This window comes from Nuphar pumila, chromosome 17 (genome assembly GCF_984573655.1).
Source record: "Nuphar pumila chromosome 17, dmNupPumi1.hap1.1, whole genome shotgun sequence".
Classification (NCBI taxonomy): Eukaryota; Viridiplantae; Streptophyta; class Magnoliopsida; order Nymphaeales; family Nymphaeaceae; genus Nuphar; species Nuphar pumila.
Genome location: NC_143265.1, coordinates 67,145,180 through 67,156,767, shown reverse-complemented (window position 1 = coordinate 67,156,767; position 11,588 = coordinate 67,145,180). Strand labels below are relative to the sequence as shown.

The window sequence follows — 11,588 nt, the reverse complement described above, 5'->3', positions numbered from 1 at the left end:
GAAGTCTCACTAGCACCACAAGCTCACACCACGTTGTGCTCTACTTCTTGTTGGCCCATGCTAGCACTCTCCACTAGGTAGCCCTTTCTGATAGGTCGCCCCTTCCAAGAATCAATATTCCATAATGTGGCTTCACTTTATTTCCCAAGTTTGATACCTTTGACACACATGAGCGCCTTCAAAGTAAACATATGCATTGCCTCAAATCCAATGGCATCCTCCAAACCTACCAATAAGCAACAATCATATGTGATCATCCAAGCACTGACGTTGCATAAATATCTTTCAGGCTTTGATACCAATTATCACGATCATCTTCTCACACTAGCACCCATGCAACCATGAGCCCCTTATCACTTGTGCAGCCTTCCTCTTTTTTGCCTCTCACACCACACCATGTGCAACAACACAAGCTCTTTATGAAGTTAGCGGAAGCGCCTTGCCATCAATACTGAAGAGGGGGTGATGCATTCACCCCAATAAACCTCTAATCTTTCGTTCCCTTAGCAAACCGTTTCAGGACCAGCTGATGACCATTGAGTTGAGTTTCTCAAACTCAACTTGATGTTAACCATTGTTCTTCATTGTCATAATTTAGATAATTTCATATTAAAGTTCATAAAGGTAGAGGGATCAAATCTTACCAAGGCCGCTCACACAAAATCATCCCAAATCAGCTTTCTAAATTGACCTTCAAACCACTTGTACCAATAAACAACATCACCTTCAAGATGCACAATGACTTAGTTGACCCTATGTTTGTGTGGAGTCCCATGGCAGCAAAAGAAGTGCTCGCAATGAAAGGCACAACTCACAGGGTCATCACCTCCAAAATTGTAAAACATTACCTTAGTCATTCAGCCAAATTAATCCCCCCTTATATGGGCCTATCCTGTTAGTTCTCCCATTAGAACATGACCTAAGGGCAGATTGGCTGACTCTGATGGTTAGGTTGGGGCTTGACTCTCATGGGAGGTTGAAGGTAGGGTTCTTGGTCTCAATTATGCTAAGAGTTGTTGCATCATTTCCCATATATGTTGTTGCCTTACTTCGAGAGCCCACATTCTTTGTTCAAACATTGCACTTTGTCTATTGGCACTGTGTCAGAAGGCATTGAGGTCATCTTGCCAGCTTTGAATCGAGGGTTGGTCCTGTATCTTTTCTACTCTGATACCGGATGTTGAGGTCCATTGGAGAATAGCTCTTAGGCATGACAGTGGGTTGCATGATACATGGCTTAGGGGTCAAGTTGTTGCTGCAACACTTAAAATCAGATCGCCAGTTGAACTCAGATCACTCAGTGCTCTATGCACGAGGCACCAAAACCAGGCATGGCCGATTGGCGCGTGACTTACAGCCGACATAAGGTATGGTGGAGCTCAAAACTATGGCGTAGTGGTCAGATGCCTCACACTCAGTGGGTGCACAAGAAACACACCCACCCAACGGTGTAGACATGGTGGAGAGAGAGAGAGAGAGAGAGAGAGAGAGAGAGAGAGAGAGAGAGAGACTACCTCTTAAGGCCTCACATACCCATTTCTCTTACTATTTACAATAACACTTGCAATAACCTCTTACCTAGGATTTTCATTTTGGGACCTGGCCCCATGCCTAGATCTAAAATTCTAGCCTGGCTAATGCAATAAAATTTGAGTAGTGGGTTTCATGTGGTTACCATGTGTTCTATGTGTGCATGTTAGCATGAAACATCAATGCATGTCTTCTTCCACTGTAGCTACTTTCAATGTATACTCGAGCTCACTAGGAGGCATGTCATCATTTCTGTTTGAGAGGCCTCATTCACATAAGATCTGCTACAAAGTCCTTCTGAACTGAGAGAGAGCAAGCGTTGGTGGTTCATTTGGCAATGTTGGCTCCTAATTGGTGGGCAACTTTGATCCACCACAATGCCTGCATATTTTAGAACAACCGTATACCACCAGATTTAGTTGCTAAATATTGTTGGTCATACATGGCATGCATGACCATGTATGGCCATGTACCTCATGCATGAAACTCATGTGTTGAGGAGAGAGTAGGGCTTACTCTCCTCAATGCATGGGAAACCCATTCGATTGGGTTTTTTCATCCATTGGTATCATTTCCATAAGGTGATATCATGATACTTGACAAGTTTTAAGGCTAGGTAACAACTACACGAGGAAGGAGAAGTTTGCTAGCCCTCACTCCCATATATAGGAGTTAGTTCTTTATGAAAAGATACAAGTTTACCAATTCAGAAATCAGCCCCCTGAAGAAGGTCATAAATCCTTACCCCTCTCTCATTCTCTCTTCTCTCATTGTATTTACAGAAATGAGTCATAGAGTCTCTATAGTGGTATCAGAGCTGGAGACTTACTGGTGTGTGCAAGCGAATCCAACTTCTCGTTTCGATAAATCATGATCATTGTTTGCTTCCAATCACTTGATCTCATCACCATGAATAAAAAACAATGGAAAACAACGAAAAGCAATAAGTTTTTTTTTATTTACCGTATGTAGGGCAATCACCAAAAATCTTGCTATACAATCACCAGAAAACTCAGAACCCCTCTTTAGAAGAGTCAGTCACACTCAAAACTTAAAAAAGAGGGGAAGGGGGGGTGTTGTTACTCTGCCTAGATGAGGGCTTTACTTTTTTTTTTGTTTAAAGCCTATGATCAATTTTCCGACCATAGTTATCGAAAAATCGGCCACCAAAGTAAGGAAACCAAACAAAAAAACTAAATAAAATAATTTGTTTTAACCATGTTCAGGTAGGAGGTGATTGTAGGGATGTCGAACCCTTCGGATTCTGACAGAGCCTGTTGCCATCTAAGACAGAGGGAAAACCCACCTTTTTCGTAGGGCTGTTTCTTTTTTTATAGAAGAATAGGTAGACCTCGAATCAGAGTCTGCTTCTATACACAAAGAGAAGGAATAACCCCCTTCCCCATGGGCATCACACCGTAATTTTTTTTACAGTGGGTCATAAGATTTCAACGACCTCTGCTTCTGCATCGAGAACAAAAATAAAATAAAATAAAAAGAATGGAGGAGCTAGAATACTCCTCCCCGTAGGTTGTTCTTCTTCTTTCCTTCCGACGCAGTAAACATTACTCAAAAGGTCACTAGATTCTGATGACCCCTAATTCAACACCAAAAAAACAACAACAAAAAAATCTAAAGGGAGGAGGAGGTAGAGAACCCCTCACCTGATGCTTGATCTAAGCTGTTGGTGACGCCTTTCATTTGCTCGCTAGCATCTAGGATAATTTGCCTCGTATTTGTTGGTTTTTTTGGCATTGAGGGTGGTGAAATCACACATCTTTGTCAAGAAAAGTCAAACCAAGGATGATCGGTTGTGGTCTTCCACCACCCATCATCTGATCCACCAAACTTCGATCATCGAATACTTGAAGGAGGCAAAGGAGCTGCAAAAATAGATCAAAACCTGTGTTTTTAGTTTTATACCATTTTGAAAGGTAGATTATATTTTTACCTTTAGTTTTCTACATAAAATTTGATTATATCCTTTATATCTAATTTATAATATTACTCTTTTAGATTTGTATAAATTTCATCAACAGTTTATTTATTATTCTATCCCTAAACATTTCTGTTAACTACAATTATATACTCAGCTGCATAAATTTACTATATTGCCCTCTGTGTTTCTGATATTTACAATTGTGACCTTTGTTTTCATAACAAAGGCCTCTATTTTTGGTAAATTTAAAAAAAAAAGTCATGTACTCTTGAAAATACATGAGACATGCTCCTGACTTTTTTAAAATTGCAGAAAAGTGGTCAGTTTGTGCAATTTGCCACATAAACCTCTATTTTGATTGAAATAAGTAAAAATTTAATAGTCTTCCATATTTTTTTGATAATTGCATGATAAAAAAATGACTGGCAGCATGTATTTTTTGTTTATAAACATGATATATTGCACAAACTTAACTTATATAGTGTCATTCATTTTTTTATTGGTTGTTGGACTCCTCTTTATTGATATTTGCCAATATATAGTAACTAAAATTAGAAAAATGTCTAGTAGAGTATGTGCTATCGAGTTAGCCAAAAGAGACAAATTGAATTGTACAAAGTTTCATATTTAGAAGAGGAGAATTCCTCTTGTTTTGACCATAGAGGGCATCAAGAATACCTTAAGCATATAAATAAAAGACCCTGGTTAAACAACTTCTAAACTAGACAAAACTACATATCTAAAATACAAAAAAGATAATATGTTACTCAGGACTATCATGCTCACATACATGGAGGATTAACTTATTAGGGTATTTGAGGATTCTTCTTTTGCAAAAACAATGTTCAAAGCAATTTTTTAAAAATATGATACGACCTCAGAAATACACATATAATTGCTCCTAGAACAATATAAATTATATAAAATACAAGAAAATGATAATGTAGTTGACCATGTAAATAAGATGCTCATAATAGTGAAAGGTTTAGCCATAATTGGGAATATGATTCTAGTTCATATGCAGATATCTACTAATCTACATAGCCTTAAACGTGGAAGATGATCACCAATACCCTTAGGTGAAACTCCAACAACTTGATATTAGAAGAACTGCCAGATCAATTGAAAATTAAGCAATAACATATGCAACAATATAAAAAGAGTGAATTACATTTCGCTAGAGATGCTGCTAGTGGTAGCCATGGTCCTTCTAGACACCCACAATTTAAAAGGAAGCTGTTTAAAAACTTTGACAAATTTGGTAAGAAAAGATGTTCAATATTCCACAAGTCATAGAGAGCTGCTTCTTAGGTGAAGTGTTTCAAGTGTGAAAAAACTAGACACATCAAAAGAGATTATCAAAGTCTTCAGAACCAAAATAGTAACAACAAGAATAACAGATCTGGCGGGCAACAGGAAAAGCATGATATAATTTGCGTGATATCGGAGTGCTCATATGCGGACCAAGAACTTTATGGACCGTGGGTGGATTCTAGAGCAATATGACATATTGCCAAGAGCAACGAAGGTGTGGTGGACATGACTGAGTTTAAAACTAGGGAACATTGAGTGTACATGGAAATACAACACCTACTATGATGTTATGGGTTTTGAGACTTGTTATATTAAAACCCCCAAAAATAGTGTTTTATTGACTAATGTCCTGTTTGTATCATCCATGAGGCAGAATCTTATGTTTGTCCGAGCCCTGATCAATAAGGGCTTTGAAGCTAGATTTTTTCCAAGAAAGGTCTGAGTGGGAAGGCATGGTCAGGTTATGTTTGGTGGGGTCTTTGACAAAGACCATGGTTTATTTAAACTCAACATTTCTGATGTGAATAAAATAACATCTATTTTTTGTTATATTGATAATGTTTTTAATGTAGATGTTAACATATGGTACTAGAGGTTATGGCACATTAATTTAAAGAAAAAGAAAAAACTAGTCAAATAAAATTTAATACTTAACTTTGAAGAGACATCCTTTCATCAATGTGAATCCTGTATTTATAGAAAAATAGTAAGCAAACTTTTTTTAATTGATATAATTAGAGCATTTGAATTATTAAAAATTATCCATTCAAATATTTGTAGACCTTTAAGACCCAAACTCATAAAGTATGCAATATTTCATATCATTTATTGATGATTATTTAATGTATAATTATATATATCTTATAACATATAAGTTTGAGGTGTTAGACAAATTTAAATAATATTGTCAAAAAGTATAAACCAACTTAGAAGAATAATTAAGATCTTATGGTATGACTAATGAGGAGAATACACTTCAAATGAATTTACTGAATGTTATAGGTTAAATGAAATCAAACCTCAAACAACAATACCTATAACACCACAACAAAATGGTCTAAAAGTTATAATAAGACTCTTCTTGACATGGTCAGATATATGTTGTCTCATGCTTCATTACTTATTTGAGGAAGAAGCAATTTATACAACATACATTCTAAATAGGGTTTCATATAAGGGTGTTGTCTCTACACCTTATGAGTTATGAATTGAAAGAAAACTAGGCTTTAGCCATCTTCGTAGATGGGCTTTAGTAGTTCACATAAAGGTAATAAATCTATCAAGAGATAAACTTAATAGCAGATTCTTAAGATGTACCTTTATTGGATATCCAATATTAACCAAAGGTTATCGATTTTATCAACCTGATAAGGGTCTAATTGAAAGTAGAGACATTGTATTCTTAAAAGATGAAAATATAAAATCAGTAATTCCTGATATAAACAAAAATAGTCCTTTTGATCTTATCTATGATTATAATGATTCTCAAGAACAATTAGGTAATAATGATCCAACTATTAAAGAAGGGATATATTATGTTGATACATATTCTCTCATTGCAAGATTTGCCTCCAATAGGATAATCTTGGCCATTGTAGTGCACTATGATTTAGATCTACATCACATAGATATTAAAATTACATTCCTAAATGGTGAGCTCCAGAAAACTATTTTTATAGAACAGTCTGAAGGCTATATTATTAAAGGCTAAGAGGATAAAGTATATAGGTTGAAAAAATCTCTATACAAAATCAAACAATCATCATGTCAGTGGTACTTAAAGTTACATAAGCAATTACTTCATTGAGATTTATGGCAACTAGATTTGACCACTATGTTTATGTTTGAAAAAGTGAAAACAAATTCTCTATTTTCTCACTTTATGTTGATGACATTCTTTTGACTGAAAACGATAATAACATAATTGTCAAAACCAAGTCATGACTAAATTCTCAATTCTTGATGAAAGATATGGAAGAGGCATTATATATTCTTGGAATTAAAATCACTCGAGACAAAAATTCTAAAGTGTTGAGCTTGATTCAAGACTGATATATTAATCATACACTTAAGAAGTTTAGAATGAGTTATTACAAGCCTATTAGAACACCTGTGGTGAAAGATATAAAATTAAGTAAGAATGATTGTCTGGGTAAAGGACAAGAAAGGCTTAATGTACCATATGCATAAACCGTTGGTAGCTTGATGTATGTTATGCTATGCACAAAGCTGGATATAACTTTTGTTGTTAGTCGATACGAAAGTAATCCTGTTTTGCCTCATTAGCAAGCAGTGAAGAGAATCTTTCAATATTCGAAAGAGGCTAAAAACTTGCAATTGTGTTTTAAAAAGATACTTTAGAACTGATTGAATAATTAGATGATTTTGCTGGCAACAAAGATAATAGTAAATTCACTTTTAGATATATATTTCTCCTTAAAGAATGTGTTGTTTCTTGATCTTACAGGATACAAGGTTATGTAGCTCAACACATGCAAGAAGCTGAGTATGTTGCCTGTAATCAGTGATTTGAAGCAAAATATAACCAATGGGCCAATACAAACTTACTGTGATAATCAAGCAACAATCAGAAGAGTGGAGCAGATAGCTATAAAAGCAAACATAAAATGGTAAAATATTATTATATTTTTATCAACCTCTGATATGATTGCAGACTCTTTGACAAAAGTCATATCAGAAGAACGATTTTTGAAGCATGTATCATGTATGATATTATGATATGTTTGATTTTGACATCTAGCTGAATCCATAACATTGAAATAGCAAATTGCTAGATCTTTGATGCAAGTGTAAGACTCCAATAGTAAGAGAAAAATCTTTCATCATGATTCGGTTCACATGACCAAGTGAGAGATGTTGAGATGTTGGTCATACATGACATGTTTGACCATGTATGATGCACCTAGTGCATGAAACTTATGCATTAAGGAGAGTAGGGCTCACTCTCTGCTCAATGCATGAAAAGCTCATTCAATTGGGTTTTTCCATCCGTTGGTATCCTTTCATAAGGAGATACTAAGAGACTTGACAAGTTTTAAGACCAGCCCTCACTCCTATGTACATAGGAGTGAGTTCTTTCCCAAAATATATAAGTTTACCAATTCAGAAAAAGATATAAATCCTTTCCCTTCTCTCATTCTCTCTCTTCACTCACTGTGTTTACGTAAACCAGATAAACATGTCCTCTTATACGTTTTTCTTATGACAAGGATTAGGTTTTTATAATCCCGATGCATCACGGCTGAGCCCAATTTTGTTGTCTTTCCCTGAACTTATTCATTGCAACTTGGTTGAGTCCTCAATCAATCTTATTTTTTACTAATCAATAAAATCTTTCTTTTCGTCTAAAAAAAACTCATGGTTGGCTCAAAATCTAAGTTAGTAGCTCCGGTTTTGTGTATGGCTGTCAACCTGAATTCCAGTGTATGGGCATAAAAATGGTGGCTCGAAAATTATTCAGTCGACCAACTCTCGACAGGTTGGGTTTGGATTATTATTTTTTGATATTTAACACCACCTAACTATCCCAAGTGTTTTATATGTATTCTTAGTAAAAATAAGCTCCTTAAACTATATGGATCTGGATTTGAGATTTTATTTTTTTATCCAACAAAACTCAAACCTAAACTCAATGTTATCAGTATCGGGCGTATCGACAAGCTGCAGGCCTGAATCAGTTATTTTTTAATAAATGTAAAAATACCAAAAATACTTTTTTAATACTATTTTGAAATTATTTTAATGGTTCAACACGTGTCACGTTATGATTGACACATCATAATTTTTTATTATTTTTTGGGCCGATACAGAACGATTCAGTCAAGTATCGGTATTGGCCGATACAGCTGAATCGATGGCCCGATGACCCAACGATTCAGGGCCGATTCCGATACTGACAACATTGCCTAAACCCGTATATGACAAGTGGTTTTATGAGCGAGTTTGGGTACACCTTGATGGGTTGGATACCCGATCCCTTGACAGCCCTAGGCTCGGTCACCTGTTTGTAAGAAAATAAATGGTCTGAATTCGGGTTGAATGTGGCCAACAGCAAATCCGACTAATGAGATATTAGCCAAACGGATTCGGATCGGATTCGGATGGCAGAAAAACATACCAAATTCACTTTTTTTATAATAAGATTGAGTAGCAAAAAATCAAAACCATATCCACATCCAATTACAATTGGAAATGAGTTTGATTTACCGAATCAGACTAAATGAAGTCAGATTCGGTTGAATATCGGATAAAATCCGACCCGCCACTTTTTTTTATGGATGTCAGTTCATCCCTAATGACATCTATGGTGTCCCTGACTTGATCCGAACTCAGCATGTATGTAAAAAAAGGAGGGGCCCAAAATCAAGTCTGAAGCCAGAGGGAGGGAGGGAACAGAAGCAAGCTCCCTCTCATGGCTAAGCTGTTCTCTTTGCATCAATTTCGCTTTCTGAGGCTGAAACCAATCAGGCCAAAGCCATTCTTCTTCTCACCAACACTCTCCTTCTCCTTCAAAAAGACCCGCACACCACCACCACCACCACCACCACCACCACCACCATCCCATCTCCATCAAGCCCTGCCACCAACTCAGAAGGGTACACTCTCTCACGACCCCAACATCACTACCTAGCTCCTCCTCCATCATCTTATAGAGATTTCATGGTTTCATCTCTTTCATGTCTTGCTTTGGATGCAGAGAAGAAGAGCCCACTTTGCCCATTTGATGAGAGGTCTGCTTCCCTCCAAAACGACGAAGAGCAGCAGCACAACCGCTCGATGTTCAGCCGTTCCAAAACTATAGCTGCCATCGTCACGTCCTTGGGAGGTCAGCCTGGTGCCGTCGGCATTGTTCGAATCTCAGGCCCTGCGGCCGTTGACGTGGCCGCCACCGTTTTTAGGCCGGCGAGGAAGAAGAAGAACTCAAGCTTAGCTCATTGGAAGCCAAGAAGCCATTTTGTTGAGTATGGTGTTGTCTTGGATGGCGAGGGGAAGGTCGTCGATGAGGTATCTGGCACGAACTCTTCAGAATTCTTTTGGTTTTGGTTTCGGTTTCGGTTTCGGTTTCTTGAATCTATTTTGTTCTCTCAATTTTTTCAAATTCTCTTTTTGCGTCTCGAATTTTCTTTGATTCTATTTATCTACTTTGTGGCGAAGCTTTGTTTGGATGATAATTGTGGGGAAACGAATGAATTGAGTAGGTTTTGGCGGTGCCCATGTTGGCTCCGAGGTCGTACACTAGAGAGGATGTGGTGGAGCTTCAATGCCATGGGAGTGATGTTTGTCTGCACCGAGTTCTGAGAGCGTGTCTGGAGGCGGGAGCGAGGCTTGCAGAGCCAGGTCGGCTTCTTGTTTTCTCCCATTTTGGACGATTCTTCTTCTTTTGTTTCTGCTCATTTGTCGTTGAATGCTGCAATTCTGTGTTGGATAGAATTTGAGCTTTCCATGTTGAGCCTTGGTACATGACAAATAGAGACTTGAAGTTAAACTTTAGAGTATCCTTCAAAATTTTGGGTAATTGGTATTCTTCTTTTGCAATGTGATTCTGTCTGTTCTTCAACTATTCTTGGTTTTCTTGTTTCAAGCTATTAATGATTTCTTGCACTTCGTGTGCTTTTTCTGTGTGTTTATATTAAAATCTGCAAGGAAGATTTGGTTTCAGGTAAGTCACCTGCATTCTTCTAAACATATTGAGATTTATCATTTTATCCACTGGTATGTTGGTGCCTGTGATCATAATATCCCCAAAGCGACAAAAGGCTGGTTGTATATAAGATCTACTGAAATAGATTATAGTTCATATTCTAAAAAGATAACGTGGTAAGGAATTAGAAGGAGAAATATCTTTAACTGGCCTATAGGCTCTGATATCATTGAGTGACGAGAGAATGCCAGAAAGTGCCACCTTAAGGTGCCATGATATACTGCTTTACCCTTGGACTGGACTTGATTAATACATCATATGTAAAAACACATTCACCACCTTTATAAAGACTAAGAGAACATAACAAAATTTCCAATCACATGATCTGCAACTACTATCGATGCACGGTGGGCATTTTGAAGGTGATATGATAGTAGATCCTCAAAATTTGGATTAAGTGAAGCAATACCGTGACAATAACTATATGCTTCTGATCTTACCATCATTAAATACTTCATCCCCACCCTTAAAGGCACCACTTATAGGAGCATTACTAGGCTGAAGCACACTGATTTGTTTTATAAAACCGATTTTCACCCCTTTCTTTGCATGTCCTAGCTATATGATTGTTTAGCCCACATGTCGGACATGGACCTGTTGGGTTTGGGTCCTACTCTGGTATCCACTTGTTGGATGTGGTGGGTCCCATGCACGGCAAAAATCCGGCAGAGCTTTCACGCTCTCTTGCTTATGTGGATCGGATTTAATGGATACTTGATACCACTATGTATATTCACTAATATAATAAAATATTAAAATAACAAAAGCATGTACTTTAGACATGACCACACTGAAGCAATGGCACGATTCATTCCTACGAATCAAACAAGTTACATATGGTGGGAGTACTCCTATAGACGCAACTAACCGCTCTTGCAAGTGTCAGTCCATTTCGACATACACTCAAGAATGCCGACGTGGTCACTTAAGGAGAAGCTCTTAATGATCCTACTATGTACTGGCAGATGATAGGAAGTTTTCTCTATTTGACCCTGACCAGGCCTGATATTGCATATGCAATTGGTATATTTAGTCGATTAATGAAAGCTCCAAGAAAGCCACATCTTGAAGCAATTCGTCGTA

At 37.2% G+C, this 11,588-nt stretch overlaps 1 protein-coding gene across 1 annotated transcript in view; it reads left to right on the top strand.

Moving 5' to 3' along the window:
* The first annotated feature begins 9,185 nt into the window (after positions 1–9,185).
* The window catches only part of LOC149812090 (tRNA modification GTPase), a 44,680-nt gene continuing 42,277 nt past the window's right edge, over positions 9,186–11,588 (top strand). The window contains exons 1-3 of the mRNA XM_089992644.1: positions 9,186–9,399; positions 9,501–9,808; positions 10,003–10,141. Coding sequence (XP_089848770.1) covers positions 9,216–9,399; positions 9,501–9,808; positions 10,003–10,141 — 631 coding nt within the window. The 5' untranslated portion in view covers positions 9,186–9,215. The remainder of the gene's footprint in view (positions 9,400–9,500; positions 9,809–10,002; positions 10,142–11,588) is intronic.